The sequence below is a fragment of the Mastigoproctus giganteus genome, chromosome 5 (genome assembly GCF_048544385.1).
Source record: "Mastigoproctus giganteus isolate SK-2022 chromosome 5, ASM4854438v1, whole genome shotgun sequence".
Lineage (NCBI taxonomy): Eukaryota > Metazoa > Arthropoda > Arachnida > Uropygi > Thelyphonidae > Mastigoproctus > Mastigoproctus giganteus.
In genome coordinates, this window is record NC_143579.1 from 82,132,068 (window position 1) to 82,155,859 (window position 23,792).

General features: G+C 37.1%; 1 protein-coding gene across 1 annotated transcript in view; it reads left to right on the plus strand.

Moving 5' to 3' along the window:
- The window catches only part of Taf1 (TATA-box binding protein associated factor 1), an 818,869-nt gene that overhangs the window by 733,323 nt on the left and 61,754 nt on the right, over window positions 1–23,792 (plus strand). The window contains exon 35 of the mRNA XM_090374096.1: window positions 9,599–9,751. Within this exon, the coding sequence (XP_090230222.1) occupies window positions 9,599–9,751 (153 nt within the window). The remainder of the gene's footprint in view (window positions 1–9,598; window positions 9,752–23,792) is intronic.

A 23,792-nucleotide genomic window follows, 5' to 3' on the forward strand; every position in this document is an offset into this window, starting at 1 on the left:
TGGATTTCGTCAGTGTCAATCCACTTGTGATTTTCTGGCTTATGTTACCCATTTATGGACTAATTCATTGGAAAGGTTTGGTGAAACACAAGTATTGCCCATCTCTGCTCATCTCTTGACATCTCAAAGGCTTTCGATCGTGTTGGCATAAAGGTCTTCTAAACAAGCTTCCATCTTATGGTTTGCCAACTGTTTTTAGTAATTGGTTATCCAGTTTTCTCTCTGACTGCTCACTGAGGGTGATGGTAAATGGCTCTCTGTCTTCTAACTTCTCCACTAATGCCAGTGTCCTTCAAGGTTGAGTTCTTTCCCCCGCTCTTTTCCTCTTGTATATTAATGACCTTCTTCCATTTACTGGAAATCCTATCCATAGTTTTGCCGATGATAGCACATTACATTCTACTTTCCATTTTGAGAAACCTTCCCCTGCCTCAATCAGCTTCAACTTCTCGAAAATCTGCTACCAATTCCTTAAATGCCGATCTTCAGGTAATTCTCCAGTTTGGCAAAGACAACTTAGTTGATTTCAACCCTTCTAAAACTCAGTCTTGTCTTATATCTCGCAAAAAGGATTCTTCTGCTCCTATGCTTATCTTTAGTAACACTCTGATTTCTAGGCAAAATGATATATCTCTTTTGGGGATTACCCTGACTTCTAATCTCTCTTGGCACAAGCACATTACAAATATTGCTTCCTCTGCATCTAAAAAACTTGGTTTTCTCTATCGCTCTCGGCGTTAACTTTTTTTCCAAACAGCTGCTCACTCTGTATAAATCACAAATCTGTCCTGCGGTGGTGCCCCCAAAACCTCTCTCAGGCTTCTTGATTTCATTCAGAAGAGGGCAGTTAGGTTAATTAATATTTCATCTCTAACAGAGTCTCTCCACTCACTGTCTCATAGACATACTGTTTCTGCTGCATGCCTCTTCTACAGTTACTTCCATGGGCACTGTTCTTCTGAATTGGCTTCTATAATTCCCGCTCTCTCTTTCAAAACAGTCCGAACACGTGCCGCCACCAGACAACATCCATGTACTGTCCAACTTCAAACTCACAGAATGAACTTTTCATCTTCCTTGTTTATTCATTCAGCTGCCGTTTTCTGGAACAACCTTCCTTCATACGTATTTCCTGAAAATTAGTCTACAGAAGTTCAAGTCCAATGTCAACAAATATCTTCTTTTGTCTTCTCAACCTCCAACCCAAGCACGGTGCTAAGTACTATAGGTTCTAATACCTCTCATGTTTGTAGTTTACATAAAAAATAAATATAAAAAAAAACACTAGCCATGGGAATAATTCCAAAAGGCTGGGAAATTTAAAATGTAAAATTTTGTGAGTTGGAAATTTTGATATTTGATTGGGAAATGATTGCAATTCATTTTCAGTAGAATAAAAACAACTTAAATTGCTTACTAACTCTGTTTAAAAACAATTGCAATATTTAAGTTTGTGGCATATCTGTCAATTTTGTTTATGAGGGATGGTTTTGCATTCTGTGGATGAAGTGACTAAGAATGCTATATTGGTCATCTAGACAGAATTTTTTTTTTTTTTTTACTCAAAGGAACACTACAGTTTTCTGTAGAAAAATCTTTTTTAACTAACCTGATAAATTCTTATGAAATTGTCACTCATGAGTTTAAAACAGTAAATAATTTCATTCATCCATATGCAAGTAAGGTCTTTAGATGGATAATGGATAATTTAAAAGCAATGCAATATTTAAGTTTGTGGTGTATCTGTTTTTTTTCTTTTTATGAGGGATGTTTTTGCATTCTGTGGAAGCAGAGACTAAGAATGCTATACAAAGTCATCTAGACAGAAATAGTTTTCTCAAGAGAAATAGTACAATTTTCTGAAGGAAAATCGCTTTTAGCTAACCTGATAAACTCTTAAGATATTATCACTCATGAGTTGAAAACAGTAAATAATTTCATTCATCCATATGCAGGTAAGGTCTTTAGATGGATAATGGGATGGCTACATGACAGAAGACAGTAGTTTTAGAAAGTGGGTTTTAATTAATCGTTGCTCTTCAGAATGATCTAGATATTGACAAAGCAGTGCAGCACTTAATATCAAAATTTTCAGTGATGTGAAGATCCAGAGGATTTTATTATTTATTAGCCACATAGTGCAAGAAAGCCTGAGGCTTACGCTGCACCAGCCAAAAAAAATTTCTGAGTTACCCAGAGAGAGAGAGTCAAAAGTAGAAGGGAATTACCAAGAAAGAGAAAAATGATGATATCCAGCTCAGGACCCTGGGTGTGGCAAGCCCATACTCACTAGATATGAGCCCCTGATGACTAGCATCAAATAGTGCTCCTTCGGAGTCACTTAACAGGATTCGGGGATGGTCAAGTAGTTAGCAATTACATTTTAATGCTGAAAAGAGAAGGGTCACTTGAGAAATAGTAACCCCAAAATGACTCTTCGTTTTAATGAAACCTCCAAACATGAAAGCTATTAGAACATATAACTTAGTACTATAGGTTCTTCGTATTTACTTACTTAATACTATAGTACTTCAACCTCATGCCAGTGAGGTCGAAGAATTTTGATTTCGTGGGAACAGATAAGTTATTTGGAAATTTTTACTGTATTTTTGATTAATTAACATATTAAATTGTGTTTGACAAATAGTTTAATAACTTAGGCATGATCATTAGCTTTTTTTTTAAATTTAGCTAGTGATTTTGTAAATCACGACTATTATTTGTACCGTTGTATCGCTGTTTTGGTACGAATATCGTGACAGTAGTTCAGTGGAAGATAAGGTAAGCAGCAGTCGTTATCAATCCACTGCAGGATGAAAGCCTCCTCAACAATTCACGTTGAGGGAAATGGACCATAATCTACCATGCTGGTCCAGTGTGTGTTGGCAGATCAACCATATTTGGCAATCAGGGGTTGAATCCTGGTCTTCTCAAAGAGCATGTGCCACTGCACTGCCACTCCTGACCACTCAGGTATGGAGGAATAGTAGAGTTTAATGATAAATAAATATTGAAGGTTCTAATGACATATTAGGCTCTTTTTTTAGCTAAGAAATTTTACTGTTTAGTAAGGATATGGCTAATTTAACTCTGCAATCGTAACAGTAAGAGTAATGTATATCTTAGCAAATTATGAGTAGTCTCTGGCAAAGAATGTGAGGAAAAGCAGCTAAACTTCTATAGAGTGAAGGGATTAAATCACATTGGCCACTTGATGTCAATGGGTTTACTATTGATAACCCTGCTCAGATTGCTGACAAATTGAATAGATATTGTGCAGCTATGTTTGCACATTAAGAATTCTTTATGGAGATGCCAGAAATTTATCAAACTCTAAAGGAGAGCTAAATGGCTTTGTGATAACTGAAAGGAAAGTGGAAGAGAAATTGTTGAAGCTGAACATAAAAAAGGCACCTGGGGTGGATGGGATCTATCCAGTCATATTAGGAGAAGCAGCAAAGGAGGTAAACAAACCCTTAACTATAATTATGAGACCATCCTTGAATTTAGGGGAAGTCCCTATGGACTGGAGATGTGCAATGTATCCCCAATTCATAAAGGGTGATCAAAAGGTGACCTGAGTAATTACAGACCTGTCAGCTTAACATCCATTCCAGGGAAAATAATGGAGTCACTGGTTAAAAAAGTAATGCAGGACCATATGAACAGGAATGTAATTATACTGCGGTTGCAGCATGGATTTGTTAAGGGGCAGTCTTATCTAACCAATCTGATAGGTTACTATGATGCAGTGACCAAGTAACTGGATGCACAAGATAATTTTGATATCATATACTTGGATTTCAGGAAGGCTTTTGATACTGTTGCACATAAAAGACTGCTGTATAAATTAAAGCAGTGTGGCATTAAGGGCAAGTTACTGCTGTGGATAAAAGGGATGGTTAAGTGGAAGGAAATAGAGAGTGGTTATCAATGGGCACTGCTCTTCATGGACTAATGTTATCAGTGAAGTTCCCCGGGGTTCAGTGCTGAGCCCAATGTTGTTTTCAATATTTATTAATGATATTGATGAAGGTATATCAGGCTTAATGTCAAACTTTGCAGATGATACAAAGGTTGGCAGGGTGATTAAAAATAGTAATGACAGTATGCTACTGCAACAAGATTTAAGAAGATTATGTTGATGGAAGAAATGAAGTTGAACATCGACAAATGCAAGATAATGCATATGGGTAGCAGTAATCTCAGAGTAACTTATCAGCTGTGTGGAACTACACCCAGAATAGTAGAAAATGAAAATGACCTGAGCATATTTGTGCAGTCAAATATGAAATTCTCTGAGTAGTGCAGTCATGCTGCCAAAATAGCTCGTGGAGTTTGTCAGTCATATAAATAACTTTACTAGTAGGGATAAGGAGGCGTTATCCCTTTGTACAAGGCCATGGTTAGGCTGCATCTAGAGTATTGTATACAGGATTGGAGGCTTCACTTTAGGAAGGATGTAGAACTATTGGAATGGGTTCAAAGACAAGCATCCAAATTGGTGAAGGGAACAAAAGGGTGCATCTGCTTAGAAAGACTTCAGTTCTTCAGATTGCCGCTTCTGGAGACTGGCTACCTGCGGGATGATCTGATTGAGGGGTTTAAGGTCTTTAATGGATTGAGAAAGCTGAATGTGAATGGAATTCTTCCCCTTGCTGAGACCACATACATGAGGAGTATAAATTTAAGTGGGGAAGGATGGTTGCAGCTATCCTGCAACCATCCTTCAGCTTGCCTTCAGCCAGCTGTTGTTATTTGGTTTTTAGGAGCATTAGCAACTAAGGCCATATTGCTCTGGGGATATGCGTTGTTCATTCCCTGACCTTTCCGCATCCTCCATATTTGGTGGTTCACGGGCTCGAACCCTGGTCTAATCAAGAAGCGTGTGCTACACACTGCTGCTCCTGCCCACCTGGCTACGGAGGCGCTGCCTTCAGCCAGTGAATATTTGATTGTTGGAATAGGCTTTCATCTGTTGTGAACGTGAATGGTTTGAATAAATTCAAGGAAGAACTAGATAAATTCTTGGAGGGTAAGGATCGGTGAAGTGTGTTTGTTCTGCCTGATTCTAATAGTAGTACAATGGCAAATGATGCAAGAAAGCAAGCTTATATAGCATTAGCCAAAAAAAGAAAAAATAGCTATATAAAAGCTGTATACTATATAAGCATGCTTTTTTGCATCATTTGCAAGAAAGCAAGAAAAGATTTGGATGCAAGCCAAATCTCATCATTCTTATCTTGAACAGCCTTAGCACATTTATTGGAAAACTAGCATTCAGATAAAGCACAAGATTTTATGGTGAAGTGTGGAACAAAGAAAGTCATCCCTACAAGAATAATTTTACTAACAAACATTAATTTCAGAAGATTTAAAACAGTAATCCAACCAAGGAAAAGAAGAATATAAATTTCACATATCATCCCATTTTGCGTTTTTGTAATGCCAAACAACACAAAGTTGAGAATGGCCATGAGAGAAAGGCTCCATTGGAGAAAAGACCATCACTAAGTTGATCTGAGGTACCTAGAGGACCATTCACCTCTACTTTGTACCTGGAAGGGTTGTTTGTGAGAAAAAGTGTTATCCATGTTGTTAGGATTATCTGGTATTCTTGTAGGTAAACATTAGTTATTGCAAAAGCCTCAGCATCATCAGTGTTTTAGACTTCCAGGTAGCAAGTACAGCTTGTTATAGCTGAGGGAATGTCTGTGACACCCTCAAGGGTGCCTGGTGCCAACCGATTTTGTGATCAAATGTCTTTGCCAGTAAATTAGAGCTCTTTCTTGGTGAAATAAAATCGTTTCCTTATTTTCAGCATTACATTAACACTCAATTCATTCAGTAAAGAAAGCACTTTGCTAGATCAGAAGGAAAAGTAACCTTCTTTCTTTCTTTATTCCTTTATTCTCTTAATTTTTTGTTTTATTACTAACCCACTACCGCTTGGTCACAAAGGTGGCACTGCTCCTGCTCCACAAGGTGGAGCCATTAACTTGGAGGAGCAAAGCTCTCCCTTCCAGGACAAAATGGAGTAGTCAGTTCCTAAAACCTAGAAATCCACTGGATGCATAGATGAGACCCTTACAGGGCGAAAATAGTCAGAGCCTGATTTTGTTGCAACTAAATGTCAAAAGACTGACATAGCCAAAATCAGAACTCCAACCTTCCTTATCATTCACTCAACCGAAGAACAACCTATTGCAAACTCTCGCCATTTCTAGTGCAAAAATGCCTAGAAAGCACAATAGGTACTCCTAAGACAGTTCTTCGCTTAAGATCAGGATACTTACTGGTTGAAGTTGCCACTGCTCAACAGTCTGAGCAACTACTAAAACTAAAAACTTTTGGTGGTCGTTTCACCACACATTTCCCTGAACATGTCAAGAGGTATCATCACCGAATGGGACCACCTCATGAACATGTCAGATGAAGAGCTCAAACAAGAACTACAAGATCAAGAAGTAATCAATGTAAGAAGAATAATGACAAAAAAAATATGGCATGCTAGTTCCTACTTGGAACATAATACTCACTTTCGATAACCCTAAACCACCAACAGCGATCAAAGCAGGTTATCTTAATTACAGTGTTAGAGCGTGCATTCCAAACCCCTTACGCTGCTACAAGTGCCAGAAGTTGCCTGGCACTCGCTGTCTGTGAGTGCCAGGGCATTCACAGACAGTCTGCAGAGGAGCAGCTGCCTGTATCACATGTGGACCACCATGCACACAAACACTGAATGCACTGCTACAACACCTAGTTGTCCAAACTGCAGAGAAGCACATCCAGCATTTTCAAAGGAGTGTTCCCTTTGGAAACGAGAAAAACACATACAGCGATACAAAACTGAACACAATGTCAACTACCAAGAGCCCAAAAATTCTTTATCCACCATGAATACTAATGAACCAACTTATGCTCAAGCAACGAAAAGACATATATCAATTGCAACGAAGATGGTGGTAACCATACCACCAAGCAAATTGCTATTTCAGTGGGCAAGGTTAGTATTGGCCGCTGTACCAGTAAAGCAAATGACTAGCAAATAAAGTAAAGCCATAAATACTCTAATTACTGTACAATCAGATGTCTCCCAACACAAAAACCCTAAAGTAACTACTAGTCCTGATGCAAACCAAACAGATTGCATGGATTTATAAGACAGCTCACAGCAAGATGAGCATGTACTAGAACTATTCACTGATGAGGATATGGACACAGGAAAACCATACTTTCCAAAATAGGGGAAAGGGAAACCTGAGTGAAACAAACCTTCAGTCCCTCGAAAACAACTTGAGAGTTCTATAAATCCAAATAATACTTACATTTCTGCAGTGGAACTGTAGAGTATATCGCAGTAATTTAAATGAAATCCAAGATCTCCTCACACAGTATGATCCTTTCTTCTTTTGGTGCCTGTTCTTTATTAAGTAAGGAATTAAAATGCTTCCCCCTCCCCCACTATTTCTCCTTTCTTATTCCTGCACAGGTTAAGATGCGGCTGGAAACCTTTTTTTTTATTTACATTTCCTACTTCTTGATAAAAATTTCCTAATCTGCCCTCTGTTGTATTTTTCCTGCACTTTTTCTCTTCCCTTTTCCCATTCTCTTTTCTTCTGACATACTAACTTCGCTTCAGCTCTTTTAACTCTGTAGCCCTCGGTGTTCTTTCTAGTTCCTCTCTGTAATATTTTCTGCCTAGCTTAGTTTTGTTCTTCCAAGATCTTCTCACAGTCCTGGTCAAACCAGTAATTTCTCACTCTTTTTTTTGTTCCACTCCAAGTACCTCTTCTGCTGCTACACTCAGTGCTTCCTTAATATCTTCCCATTTTTTATTGATGGGGTCACTTTCCTGTGGTTGGTGCTTCTCCAGTTGTTCTTCCACTTTCGTTCTAAATCTTTCTCTAGTATCTTCATCTTCTTTTTGCTTATCTTGTTGATATGTTTTCTTTTTTATCCTTCTTTTCCCTCTATATACCTTTGAGAGCCTGTTTCACAAATGTCACTGTACCATAAAATTGTCTGAATCACAATCTGCCCCCTCTGTAATTCCTCACATCCATTACATCAGTAGCGTGACGAGTATCAATAAGGATGTGATCTGTCTGATTTTGTGTGATTCCATCAGGTGAAATCCAAGTTTCTTTGTGGATATTCTTATGTGGGAAATTTGTGCTACTATGCTCAAGCCTTCCCCTCTTGCAAAGTCTGTTAGTCTTTCCCCATTTTCATTACTGGTTTCATGTAAGCTGTTTCTTCCTATAGTTGGTATGTATACTTCTTCTCTCCCAACTTTGGCACCGGCGAGGTGATCTGATAGAGGTGTATAAGGCCTTGAATGGTTTGAGCATGCTCAATGCCAATGGGATTCTTCATCTTTCTCAGAATAATCACCTCAGAGGGCATAAATTCAAATTGAGGAAGGACGGATGTCGGATAGATGTGCGGAAATTTGCCTTTGGCCAGCGGGTGGTTGGTTGGTGGAACCGACTTCCATCACTTGTTGTTGAAGTTGATAGCCTAAACAAATTTAAAGCTCAACTGGACAGGTATTTCGAACGAACGGAGGGGTGAAATGGGAGTGGGTTTTTTTTTTTTTTTTTTTTTTTTTTTGGCTGATGCTGAATAAGCTTGCTTTCTTGCATCGTATGCCTCTACTAATGCTAATGCTAATGCTAATTGAAATCACCAAGGATGAGTTTAATATCGTGTCTTGGGGCCTCACCTGAAGTACTCTCCAGTGCTTCGTAAAAGGCATCCTTTGCTTCATCCTCTGCATCTTCTGTTGGAGCATCTACACTGATCATGAATGTGTTAAAAAAAGGCCCTTCTAAGCCTTAGCGTACATATTCTTTCATTAATTACACTGTAACTCATCATTCGTGCTTTAGTGTCCTTAATCATAAAGCTCATTCCCAAAATGTCTTTGCTCCACTATTTATTAAGGTGTAGTCAAGGAAGTCTATACTTTCTAAGTTTCCCCATCTTATCTCTTGTAACACTGCTACACTTATACTGTATCTCTTCGATTCTTTCTCCAATTTTCTGCTTGTTCCTGGTTGGTACAAACTTCGAACGTTCCATGTAGCTACAAAAATTTCTTTAATCCCTTTGGCATGCTTGGGTCGAATTCCTGAGACCAGCTATTTCCTTGAGGTTTCATAACAATGTTTGTTTTCTGGGGTGGAGTTGTTAGCCTCATGCCCAATAATATATATATATATATATATATTATTGGAAAAAATTGGAGAATTAATGCTCTACATTCCTTCATCGAAATTTCATGCATACAGTTGAAAAGAAACAACAAATCAACTACCACAGTTGGCACATCTTCATAGTGATGCATGTTGGGGGTGGGGGGGATCCTAAATGCCCTGACATTCTTATATTCAACTGATAAAATTAATATTGGGGTACCCCAAGATTGAATTTTGCACTGGGGCTCCACAAAAGGTTTCTATACCACTGGTTGTCACTCTGAGAATTTCACTTGATTTTAGCAATGAGGTAACATTTATTCCTTAAGCATATATAATCTTGTAGAAAATCTTTTGTTAGTTAATATAATCTTCTTGTTCTTTTTCTGTAGAATATTAAAGCCCATAAATATCACACACGGGAGGATTTTTTATCTGATGTGGAACTGCTTTTAAAGAACAGCCATACATTCAATGGACCAGAGAGTCAGTTCACAAAAAAAGCCAAGGAGATAGTCGAAGCATGCAGAAGTGCATTGGATGATGTATGTGCACACTTGACCGATATCAATCCTTTTTTTTATTATTATTTTAGAATTTATAAATTCTCTATTCGGTATGGAAGTTATAGCAAATGTGGATATATAAAAGTATATAAGCCGACAAACTAAGTTAAATAAAGTACAACATTCTTGTTTATTTGAACATGTGTCATTTCTAGTGTGATACATTTTGAATTGCATTCGTAAGTAGTAATTAACTTTTGAAACATATATACAATGCAAATTATCTTTTGTTTAACCCATTAGTGGTTAAACTTTTAATAATCCATGGTAGCACCATAGATCATTACAAAAGCAGTGCTGTGTTTTGTGACAGACTTTGTGGTCTCATTTTTTTCACAATCTGGGGCATTTTTTTTTTTTTAATTTATATTTTGAAAATCATTTTTAATTCCCTTTAATACCAATGCTTATCCTTTTACTAATGAATTGCACTGTTTATTAATCAATTAAGTCATCGCTTTTTTCAAAGAAAATGTACTAAAAACTATTATTGTTTTATTATGGAATAATATGCTCCATATTATTGTTTTTAGTCTGCTTTCTAAAAATTGGTTGGCTTATTAGGCACCTTGTGTCCCCTTTCTAATATTTCTGTCATATTAGATCATATTGTATTGTATTTTAATCATATTGTAAATATGATTAAAATCAAATTTATCACACAAACATAGGATGTTAATAAAATCAAATTTATCACACAAACATAGGATGTTAATAAAATCAAATTTATCACACAAACATAAGATGTTAAATGTGTTGGTCATGAATTTTCATGCTCCTGATTTTTGTTAAAATAAAATTGGTTCAAAGCTAAGTTGTTAAATAAGCTATTGAAGAAATAGTTGTTCACTTGGTTGAGTGCTGAGGAAAATTTTGAACTCTGACAGCTGTTTGGTTTTTCTGTGGAAGTAGATTTTGTGATAATCATATTTCTATGGCTTTCTAATGGCTGACAATGTCTAGCCTATTAGACTGCTATGAAAACAGAGGAAAATTCAAGGTTATGCTTAATAAATTTTAATATTCAGCAGGCTGAATCTTAAAAAAAGAAATTGAAGACCTAGTTTGAAAATTCTAATAGCTTCCTTAGAGATGGTAAAGACAGTATCACTTTTAAGGCTAGTTCATAACCAGAAGTGTAGAAATTAATTTTTGAACATTTTCAAGATCACGGTGATTCTATAAAAAAATCTCCATTTTGGCTTCTTCCCCATGGTTTAAAATAAGTATATTGTTCATTGTTCAAGGTTTAGGCCTAAATGGTTGTCAGATGAATTAATGAGACATGTGGCAGAGAAGAAAAATGCATGGGATACATACAAATTAATGGGTGACATGGAAGCCTATGATAGATATAAGTTGGTCTGTAACCAAGTCACAAAGGAGATTAGGCAGGCAAAGGCAGACTACGAAAAATCCTTGGCAAAGGATGCAAAGAAAAACAGAAAAGAGTTCTTTACATATTTGAACTCGAGAAGGAAAGGGATGAATCAGATTGGTCCACTGGATATTGATGGTTCAACAGTTGAGGATCCTGCTCAGGTGGCTAACAATCTAAACGAGTATTTTGCATCTACATTCACGCATGAGGAGTTATTCAGGAAGGAGAATGATGTAGGTAAAGTAAACATTGGCAGTGAGCTGGATGATTTTGTAATAACTGAGAGGAAAGTGGAGGAGAGATTGTTGAGGATAAACATAAAAAAGGCACCTGGGGTGGATGGGATCTATCCAGTTATATTAAAGGAGGCAGCAAAGGAAGTATGCAAACCCCTAGCCATAATTATGAGAGCTTCTTTGGACTCAGGGGAGGTACCCATAGACTGGAGATGTGCAAATGTAACCCCAATTCACAAAGGAGGATCAAAGGCTGACACAAGTAATTATAGACCTGTTAGTTTAACTTCTGTTCCAGGTAAATTAATGGAGGCACTGGTTAAAGAAGCACTGCAGGATCATCTAGACAAGAATTCAGTTATAGCTCAGACGCAGCATGGTTTTGTTAAGGGCAGGTCTTGCCTGACCAATTTGATTGGATACTATGATGTAGTCACAAAAGAACTGGATGCAGGGAATAACTTTGATATTATATATTTGGATCTTAGAAAGGCTTTTGATACTGTTGCACATGGAAGACTGCTGCACAAATTGGAGCAGTGTGGCATTGGAGGCAAATTGCTGCTATGGATAAGGGGTTGGTTGAGTGGCAGAAGACAGAGAGTGGTAATCAATGGACACTGCTCAACATGGACTAATGTTATTAGTGGAGTTCCTCAAGGTTCAATGTTGGGTCCGTTGTTGTTTTCGGTGTTTATGAATGATATTGATGATGGGATATCAAGTTTAATGTCCAAGTTTGCAGATGATACAAAGGTTGGCAGGGTCGTTAAGGACACTACTGACGCTATGCTGCTGCAACAGGATCTGGAAAGGTTGAACAGATGGGCTGAGAGGTGGCAAATGAAGTTTAACATTGACAAATGTAAAGTACTACATATGGGAAACAGTAACCCCAGAGCAACGTATGAACTCTGCGGTACTACACCGACAGTGGTGGAGAATGAAAAGGACCTGGGGGTAATTGTGCAGGCAGATATGAAGTTCTCTGAGCAGTGCAGACGAGCTGCAAGAGTAGCTCATGGTGTCTTGTCAATGATATACAGGAATTTTTCTAGCAGGGATAAGGAGGTGATTATTCCCTTGTATAAGGCAATGGTTAGGCCACATCTTGAGTACTGTATACAGGTCTGGAGGCCTCATTTCAAGAAGGATGTAGAACTGCTGGAACGGGTACAGAGAAGGGCAACAAGATTAGTGAATGGAAATGGAACAAAGGGTTGCTCTTACGAAGAAAGGCTTAAGTTTTGCAAATTACAGAGTCTGGAGACTAGGCACCGGCGAGGTGATCTGATAGAGGTGTATAAGGCTTTGAATGGTTTGAGCATGCTCAATGCCAATGGGATTCTTCATCTTGCTCAGAATAATCACCTAAGAGGGCATAAATTCAAATTGAGGATGGACGGATGTCGGATAGATGTGCGGAAATTTGCCTTTGGCCAGCAGGTGGTTGGTTGGTGGAACCGACTTCCATCACTTGTTGTTGAAGTTGATAGCCTAAACAAATTTAAAGCTCAACTGGACAGGTATTTCGAACGAACAGAGGGGTGAAATGAGAGTGGGTTTTTTTTTTTTTTTTTTTTTGGCTGATGCTGAATAAGCTTGCTTTCTTGCATCATATGCCTCTACTAATGCTAATGCTAAGTACATCAATGCCACCTGGGTAGGCTAGTTAGTGGATGAGCAAAATTTTATTAAAATATTATAAAAATATTTCATTCCTACACTGTGTTTAGTTACCCATATTTAGGACTAGTGCTGAAAGAATTTGAAGGGCAGTTTGGATTTAGATTGACAAGAGACCAATATCTTAAGATTGGTGGGTGTTTGCATGCTAAGGATTACCAATATAGATAGAGGAGGTGAAACTCTATTAGAACAGACTGATGGAGTCGGTCCTGGTATTACTGTTCTTTTTAGATCAAGTCTTAAAGATGGCCATAGGATAACATTACGGCAGCCATCTTGTATTACGGCAGCCATCAGTGTATTTTAGTATGGGGTCATTATGAGTGTAATTATAATAGAATGTCCTTAGCTTTGTGAATTGGACTAAATAAAGAATAGGCACCCTCTGGTGTGTGATTAGTATTATAATTGTGTGGTTATTTTTGGGACGTAACAGTTCATCAGTACATTCATCCAGCAGATAACATTGGAACTGGGTTTTAGAAAGGGAATTTGAGCAGGAACTGGAACTGTTAGGTATATTACCAGATAACAATCTTCGGTGCATTTTGGGTTTATACATAATAAAATAAATGTGTAATACACTTAGTATGGAAGATGAAATCCAGATGAAGACACATGTACTTATAAGTTAAAGAGGCACAGGTTGAGAGGGAGAAAGCAATTGAAAACCAATCTGAGGAAAGTGTCTAAGGCTTGTACGGACTTGAAAAATAGAGGTCGCATTGACAGGTTCTTTAGAAAGGAATTCAGGGACTTCAATTAAGAGTCACATTGAGGAAGATGGCAAAGCAGAGGGATTGTGTGTTCTGGAAAAGGTTTCTAAGCTCCTTGGTGTAGTGAGAGATTCTACTATTGGGGAGGTAAACCCCACCCATAAACAAGAGAATGTTCCAGTGTACCCACTTGGGTCAGTGTAATCCACAGTATTGTGGTAAATGCGTCGACTGCACTTTAAGTCATTCTATTTGATGTGTGTAGGCTACAGAGCCATACTTAACAAGAGGATGGAAGGATGGAACAAACAAATAATATAGTGGTGAGTGATGGCCTGCATGATGCCTTCGACTTTAAAGTTATACAGTTAGGTGAGGTAATGCCATGAATCCATAGGGATGTTATGAGTACAGTAAACCCCCGTTATTCGCGGTTTCATGTATTCGCGGTCCCTGATTTAATATAAAATGAAACCTAAAAAAATGTGAACATTTTCCGCCAAAAAAAACATGGGCATGGCTAAAATTATCTTTCCCGGTCAAAACAGCGCTCAGTGGGTGGGGGAGAGGGGTGACAAAATCGCAAGCGTAGATGTTTCTCGCTAATCATTGTTCAGTATGTGTTACGCGCTTGTCATGGAAGGTTTCGTCGTTTGCTTTTAATTTATATTATGCTTATAAATTGAATAAATTTATCAATTTATAAATTGATATGCTTACAAAAGTGATAAATCTACCGTTTTTCAGTGTAAAACAGACTTTTTCGAGTGTGTTAACGGAAAAAAGTGACTTTATTGTGGACAAGTTCTTTCTAACCCAAACAAAAATATGGCTACGAATAACAAGGGAAATGTGAAAATATCAAAGAAGGTGATGACATTAGCGAATAAAATTGAGTTATTTGATAAAATTTCTAATGGTGAAAGTGTCTCCTCAGTGGCAAAACATAAAATCAATGAGTCAACAGTACGATCAAACAAGAAATTGGAAGAAAAAATCCGCCATAGTGTCCGTGAAAATGCGCTAATTGCTTCAAATATTTGCTCTGTAACTCGTGATGTTAAATTAGAAAAAATAGTAAAGGCTTTAAATCTGTGGATAGAAGACCGAACTCAAAATAAAATTCCGTAAAGTTCACTCATAATTCATGAAAAGGCAAAATTCCTTTATCAACACTTTAGTGAAACTGGTGATAGCACTGGTGGGATAAGTTTTTTAGCTAGCAAAGGCTCTGGTTTGAAAGATATGTTTGAAATTTCTAATAAATATTACATTTAATATTAAATTGTTTCTTATTTTCATTTCAATCATATGCTTGCATTTCACTATGTACATAGTCATATTACATATAATACATACATAGATAAAATTTTAGACTAGTTTTTCTTATATATTTCCTACTTTGGAACGGAACCCCTTTATTACTATGGGAGCCATAACTCAGTATTCGCGTTTTCGGTATTTGCGGAATTTCTCAGGAACGTAACCCCGTGAATAGCGGGGGTTTACTGTATATTGAATTCAGTGGAACTTGATGGGAAGAATCGTATGTTGCTTGCAGTTAGAGATAGGTGGAATTTGCTGATGGGCTTTGAGTATCAGATGTTCCCAACAGGGGGTAACCCATTTAAGAGTAGCAAGATAATGAAGATTAGTTTAGAGGATTGTGCATAAGAAAGAGATAACAATGAAGATAGTGGAGTACGATCTGCTGACTTTGGTAAAATGGAATGTGATAAGAATAATACAAGAAGGTTGGCTGATTTAAATACAGTGGAAAAAGGAAACAAGGTTTTAGTCATGATGCAGATGAAGGGGGAAACAGTGTGGTAACTGAGTAATGATCGATCTGAGGATACAGAATGGAAATGTTTGGATGGCTTTTTCATGGTAGATGAACCTGATGTGGAGACAGGGGGATGATCTCCCCTGTCTCATCAGAAATAGGCAGTTCCCTCCTCCCTTCAAAACGAACCTCTTCTCACGCTTCTAGATTCCATTCAAAAGAGGGCAGTTAGCTTAATTAATGACTCATCTCTAAAAACGTATCTCCAATCTCCAACTCAGTTGTTCTGTTTCTGCTATGTGCCTTTTCTGTAGATACTCCCATGGGCACTGTTCTTCTGAATTGGCTTCCATAATTCCTGCTCTGTCTTCCAAAACAGCCTGAACACATGTTGTAACCATTCAATATCCTTTTACTATCCAATTTCAAATTCACAGAACCAACTTTTCTTCTTCCTCATTTATTCCTTTAACTTCTGTTTTCTGGAACAACCTCCCTTCATAATTATATCCTAACAATTACAATCAACAGAAATTCAAGTCCAATATCAACAAGTATCTTCCTTCATCTTCTCAACCTTCGGCCCATGCACTGTTCTAAGTACTATAGGTTCTAAAATCACTCGTGCTTGGGGTTCTCATTAAAAATAAATAAATAAATAAAATATGCATAACCCATGCTCGCTGACATAGACCGGTTTAGATTGCAAAAGACCCAAGGATCAAAATCAGTAGATAGAACTCCCCGCAACAGGCATCTTTCCTTTACAGAGAAGTTATAAATTCTACTGGGTTTCTGTATTGGGATACAATAAGTAACTTTTGTTGTATTTTCCCCCTAAAGGATTGTTGAGATTCTGTTAATAGTACTGCAAAAATTTAAGTTTCTCATTACAATTATATTAGAAAATATTTGTTCCCATTTTTTTTTTTTTTTTTTGTTCAGTTATATATTTTAAATATTTATATGTTTAGTGGCAACTGTTTTTTTTTTTTTTTAATGCCAGTGAGTGAATGTGAAATTTCAGTTTGCTTTCAGAATATATCATTGGAATTGTGAATGTCATGATTACCAGTATGGATTCCATCAGTGTTCAAACCACCGGTGATATATTGGCTTATATTACCCATCTGTGGATAAATTCAATAGAAAAGTTTGGTGAATCTCAAGTAGTTCCTCTTGACTTTTATAGGGTTTTTGATCAGTTTGACATAAAGATCTTCCAAACAAGCTTCCATCTTATGGATTACTGACTGTTTTTTACAAATGAATATTCAGTTTTCTCTGTGACCACTGACTCTCATTATGCAAATAATGGTAGACCTTTAATGACCTTTTTCCACTGACTGGAAAGCCTATCCATAGTTTTGCTAATGATGGCACATTGCATTCCACCTTCCAGATTAAGTAACCTTATGTTTGTCCTTGGGGATTATCCTGACTTCTAATCTCTCTTGGCATAAACACCACAAATTTTGCTTCTTCTGCATTTTAAAAACTGGGTTTATTTTTTCTCATCTCAGTTTACCTTTCTTCTGAACAGCTGCTCATTCTGTACAAATCTCAAATTCTCCCTACCATTGAATATTGTGGCAGTGAGCATTTTGTGCCTCCATAGCCAGGTGGGCAGGAGCAGCAGTGCGTAGCACCCTCTTCTTGATCAGACCGGGGTTCGAGCCCGTGACCACCAAATACAGAGGATGCGGAAAGGTCGGGGAATAACCACCGCATATCCCCGGAACAATATGGCCTTAGTTGCTAATGCTCCTAAAAACCAAATAACAAACAAACAGTGAGCATTTCAATTATATGTATAATAATGTGTATTATATTTATATGATATTTATACACACATATGCACACGCATTTCTAGAAGTACAACAACAACAACTCTTTATTGTATACATAAAGAATGTGCCAATATACAATCCCCTTCTTTTCTTCATGGCTACAAGCTGATTATTACAGGTACGTTAAACACTAAAGTAATAAAATATTACAAAACATATTATTATAGATTATTATATACACAATCTTCAGCTCTCTCCCTATAAGGAACACCATTGAGAAATCAAACCGAACTGTTCCTTAAAGAGAACTTTTCCTTATAAAGAGCATTGCTACATTTTTAGTTTTTCTTAGTCTAGAATACCAAAACAACATCTATTTTTAAAAACTGAATATATTATATTGTATCAAAGACAATAAACAAACAAAAGAAGCAAAATTTTAAAGAGCATATTGAACAGCTTTATTGTAAACAATACATTGTGCTTCTTGTTCTTCTGGCATTATAATCTAGGGTGGGTCTTAGTCTTCTCAATGATGTTCCACCAGTAAGCTCTCTCAGAAGTCAAACTTCTCCAACTTCTTATTCTCATGATCTTTAAGTCCTCTTCTACGTCATCCATCCAACTTTTCTGTTGTCTTCCTCTTGCCCTCCTACCGGTAGGTTTCCCTTTCATTATCCTCTTAGTTGTTCTGCTGTCATCCATTCTCATAACATGTCCCAACCAGGCAAGTCTCTGGCTCTTCACAAATCTGACTATGTCCACACCCTGAATAAGATTGTCAAGTTCATGGTTCATTCTGATTCTCCAGGATCCATCAGCATCGTATGGTCCCAAAGACTTTTCACAAAATTCTATACTCGAACATTCAACAACTGCTCATCTTTACTTGTTAATGTCCACAACCATATATTACAACTGGTCTAATGAGACTTTTGTATATTCTTAATTTTAAATGTCTATACAATACTCTGGATTTCATTAGTAATAGAGTTAGACTCTAGTTTATCTGCGAACATAGATAGCAAAATTTTGAACATGCTCAAACGAGAAGCTGCTGATTCTTAAATTTTCAGTATTACCTGCCGTTCTCCGGACTTCCATATATTTTGTCTTCGCTTCATTTATCCTAAGTTCTCTTCTTTGTGCTTCACTATCCAGCCTGGCCACCGTTTCTTCCAGTGCTCCTTTAGTCCTATTCATAATAGCTACATCATCAGCATATGCACAGACCTGCACTGTCATTATGCCCATTTGTCCAGTCACTTCTAATTTTCTGACAGCCGCCTCTAAAACCAAGTTAAATAACACAATAGAGAGTGCATTGCCCTGGCTAAAACCAGCATTAATGTCAAAGAGAATCGTCAACTCATTGTCTTCTCACCACTGCTTTAGAGCCAACCAGGGTTGCTTTTATGAGCCTAACAATCTATGTGGGTATCCCACATCGTGCTATTTCTTAAAAAAGTCCAAAATTGTAGATTGACACAGTTGAGTTTTCTGAAAATTGTCAACAAAGTTACCAATATTGTAAAGATTTTTAAGCATTTTCCAGATTAATTAAGTATAAAGATAGGGTTTGTAAAGCTTGACGAGTTTCAGTTGCCTTAAAAGGGCAATAGGATTATCAATAATAACTTCATCACTGCTATCAGAATTATCACTGTCCAAAACTATTTAACTATTTCTGACCTACACTATTTCTTCATCAGTAGTTACCACTTCATTGCTATAATTTGTAACAGAAGTACTACTGTCAACTAAAACTACTGATGCAAATTTATCAATTAATTTTGAAAATCACCAAAATCTTCTAGTGGACCTGGATTTAAATTGGCAACTTCAAAACCTGCATGTGAAAAGAACTTTTTAAGTTTCATTTGTAACATGAAGCCATGAACAATTTATTATTATTAGTGCATCTAATAGATTGTGCTTAAAATTGATTTTAGAATCAGTAGAATCAATGCATTTTTGAAAATGAATTTTCATTCATAGAAATGCAAGACAGCATTTCTATGAATGAAATTTCTATGAATGAAAAAAACATTTCATACATCCATTCCCTCTAAACGTTTGTCCAGTACCTCCTTGAATTTATTTAAGCTATCAACTTCCACAATTACATATGAAAGTTTGTTCCAGCAATCAACTACCTGCTGGCTAAAGGCTAATTTCCACGCATCTATTCTACAACTGTCTTTCCTCAATTTGAATTTATGCCCCCTCAGGTTTGTAATCTGAGCAAGAGAAAGAATCCCTTCAGCATTAGCATTGAGTCTGCTCAAACCATTCAAGGCCTTATACGCCTCAATCAGATCACCTCCAAGGTGCCTAGTCTCCCAGACCCTGCAATTTGCAGAACTTAGCCTTTCTTGGTAAGAGGAACCCTTCGTTGCCCTCACCAATCTTGTTGCCCTTCTCTATATTCATTCTAGAAACTCTGCAGTACCTCCTTGAATTTATTTAAGGAAGTACTGTAGAGTTTAACATCCTCCCTAAAATGAGGCTTCCAGACCTGCACACAGTACTCAAGGCACGGCCTGACCATTGCCTTATACAAAGGGATAATCACCTCCTTATCCCTACTAGCAAAATTCCTGAATATCATTGACAAGACCCCATGATCTGCTCTGGCAGCCTGTCTGCACTGAACAGAAAACTTCATATGTGACTGCACAATTATCACCAAGTCTTTTTCATTCTCTACCACCCTCAGTTTAGTACCGCACATTTCGTATGTTTCTCTGGGGTTTCTTCTACCCATAAGCAGTACTTTGCATTTGTCAATGTTAAACTTCAGTTGTCACTTCTCAGCCCATCTGCCCAGCTTTTCTAGATCCTGTTACAATATCATACTGTCATTAAAAACTCTGCCAACCTATCATCTGCAAACTTAGACATTAAGCCTGATATACCTTCATCATAAGGGCCTCCATGGCCGAGTGGTTAGGAGCGGGTGTGAAACAGCAGCACACATTCTTTGAGTAGACCAGGGTTCAAGCCTGACTGCCAAATATGCTCGATCTGCCAACCCACACTGGACAAGCGTGGCAAATTATGGTCCATTTCCTTCAACATGAACGTTTGAGGAGGCTGCCATTCTGCAGTGGATTGATAATGGCTAAAGTTTGCCTTTACCTTCATCAATATCATTGATAAATATACAAAACACCAATGGGCCCAACACCGAACCCTGGGGAACTCCACTAATAACAGTCCATGAAGAGTAGTGTGTCTCCCAATCAACCAACCTTCCATTGTAGCAACTTGCCCATAATGCCAAACTGCTTCAATTTGTACAGCAGTCTTACATGTGCAACAGTATCAAAAGCTTTCCTGAAATCCAAGTATATGATATCAAAATTATTTTTTGCATCCAGTTCCTTTGTCACCAGATCATAGTATCCAATGAAGTTGGTCAGACAAGACTTTCCCTTAACAAACCCATGCTGTGTCTGAATTATTACGTCAGTCTTGTCTAGATAATCCTGCAATGCTTCTTTAATCAGTGACTCCATTATTTTCTCTGAACAGAAGTTAAACTGACAAGTCTGTAATTACCCGTGTCACCCTTTGATCCTTCTTTGTGAATTGAGGATACATTTGCACATCTCCAGTTGGAGATGTGCAAATGTACCTCCCCTGTGTCCAACGGTTCTCTCATAATTATGACTAAAGGTTTGCTTACTTCCTTTGCCACCTCCTTTAATCTAACTGAATACATCCCGTACACACCAGGTGATTAGGTTAAACTTCAATTTTTCCTCCACTTTGCTCTTAGTTATTACAAAATCATTAAGCTCCCTGATAGAGTTTGATAAGCTTCTGTCTTCCTTCCCTACAGAATCCCTCTTTTGTGAATGTAGATGCAAAATATTCGTTCAGTTTTTCAGCTATCTGAGCAGGATCATCAACACTCGGAGCTATTGATTACAATTGGACCAACCTGATTGATCCCCTTACTTCTAGAGTTTATATAACTAAAGAAATCTTTGCTGTTTTTCTTTGCATTCTTTTCCACAGATTTCATGTAATCTGCCTTCGCCTGCCTAACCTCCTTTGTGACTTGATTACAGACTAGCTTATATCTGCCATAGGCTTCTGTGTTACCTGATAATTTATATGCATCCCATGCATTTTTCTTCTCTGCCACGAGTCTCATTAGTTCATCTGACATCTATTTAGGCAAAAACATTGAACAGCATTTCTTAGTTGGTATGAAAAGCCTAGTACCTTTCAAGATTAATTGTTTGAATACTTTCCATTTAGAATTTGCTGTTGGTAATATCATCAGTTGTTCCCACTGTAAAGAATTGAAAAACTGTCTGAGACCACTGTACAGCTACTCCTCGGCTTAATACTCGATTACGGAAATTTGATTTTATATAAGTTTTTGCTGGCCAGTGCAAACAAAAAAATCATTGAAACATATTTTGCATCCCATAGGAATAAATGTAGGTATCGTGAAAATATCGTAATGTTAACCCAATAACACATTGATTTTTTTTTTTTTTTTGGTAATTCATTCCAAGACCTCGGAAGTTGAAATTTTGACTATATAACTAAGCTATTTATCTCTTTAAAAGGTCATTTTTATAATGGAAATTGCACAACACTTTTATCATTATCATATGTTCCGTTATAAGAATCAGTTTTGAACGCCTTTGTGATATTTTTCTAAAACACATTTCTGGACATGACTACCAAAAAACAATAAAAATAATTTGCACTTTCCGGTTTATTGGGCTTTTGTGTTAGTGCAATCTATTATAAACAGGTAGTAAACTCGATCTTATTGCATTTGCGATAATACTGATAACTGGAATTCGGTGGGTTTTTACGTCTCGGTATTATGGTGAAATGAGTTCCTCTTCACTGAAATCTTCAATCATCTTCTTCAAACAAATAAATTTTCAGAATCTTCTCTTCATTCCTATTTACTTATTACAATGGTGAATGGAAAGTGCAAGTGCTGGCAGTGCTAGGAAATGAAACAAAATTGATCTAGAAATAAAGATGATTAATTAAGAAGTACAAAGCAGGACAAAGTGTGTCATCTATTGCACAGAATTAGGTCTTGCTGCTTCAACAGTGAATACTATTTTAAGGGACAGTGCGCATATAAAAGATCATGTTAAAGGATTAAGGCATTTAAGATCAACAGTGATCACAAAACAGCATTCAGGTGCTATATATGTATATCAAAGATGGAAAAGCTATTAATAATATGGATGTAAAATCAGATTCAGAAGCAAGTGCCCCTGAGTCCAATGGTCATTCAAGCAAAAGCAAGAAGAATTTATGAAGATAGTAAGGATAAGTATGGTGAACCCAAGCCAAGTTCGTGGCAAGCAACAGGTGGTTAAATAGGTTCAATCATCGCGCTGGTTTCCAAAAAATTAAATTGTGCAGTGAAGTCGCCAGTGCCGATTCTGCAGCTATAGAGAAATTTTGTGATGTGTTGGAAAAACCCCCTCTAAATCTCCGCAGCAGCGTGCTTATCAGCTGGAGAGTTAATTCTGCCAACGATGCTCGAAAGGTAAAACTTGCTGACTGTTTCCTCTCTTTTTTTAATTTTATAATTTTGAAATTTTTGTGATTTTGTGCACTTTTGTAATTTTTCCTGCGAATGAGATAAAAAAATTGAATAAATAATTCTATTTACGTGTTCATCGAACATTTCTTTTTTAGTTCAATCAAATTTGCAAGTGCTCCATAAGCATTTAGGGAAATTCCGACTTCAGTAGAGTTCTGTGAAACGCAATTTTTGCGTAAGGCCGGGGAGTGGCTGTATTTACCTTTATGGAAACAAAATCCCTTCCCTTTATTCACAGCTAACCTTTTACCACCTTGACAATTGTCATTTTGAAGCTTGAACACAAATGTCTTATCAAGTAGTGTTTTCCAAAATAAATTAGATTCGTCAGCATTAAAAATATTTTCAGAACTGTTATCTTTAAGCAATCCTGGTAATATTGAATCGTACCTTTCTTTTTTGTCAGCTTGCTAAACAGAACCAGCTTCTCCCTGAGTGACCTTGAAACTTTGCACCGTGCTTGCATTTAATTTGGTAAACCAGCTGTCACTGGCCTTAAAATCATTTTCACTGTAACTTAACAATTTTGCAAAATTTTGAACTTTTAATTGAATTAAAGGACCATCAAGTGGGACTATGAATTTCTTTAATTCATTTTAAACTCCTTGATCAACATCTTCAAAGTCAAGCTTCTGGATTTTTTTTTTTTGTTTCAATTTATCTGCATTTGGAAGATTTCCTTTCTCCAAAATATTTTCCTCTGACACCAGTATTCTTTGTATTACAATTTTGGAATTTGGAATTTAAATGAATACAAATTAGCATCTGCTTCGTGCTGCCCTATCACACTCAATTTAACAGATAAATCATAAGAACAACATTT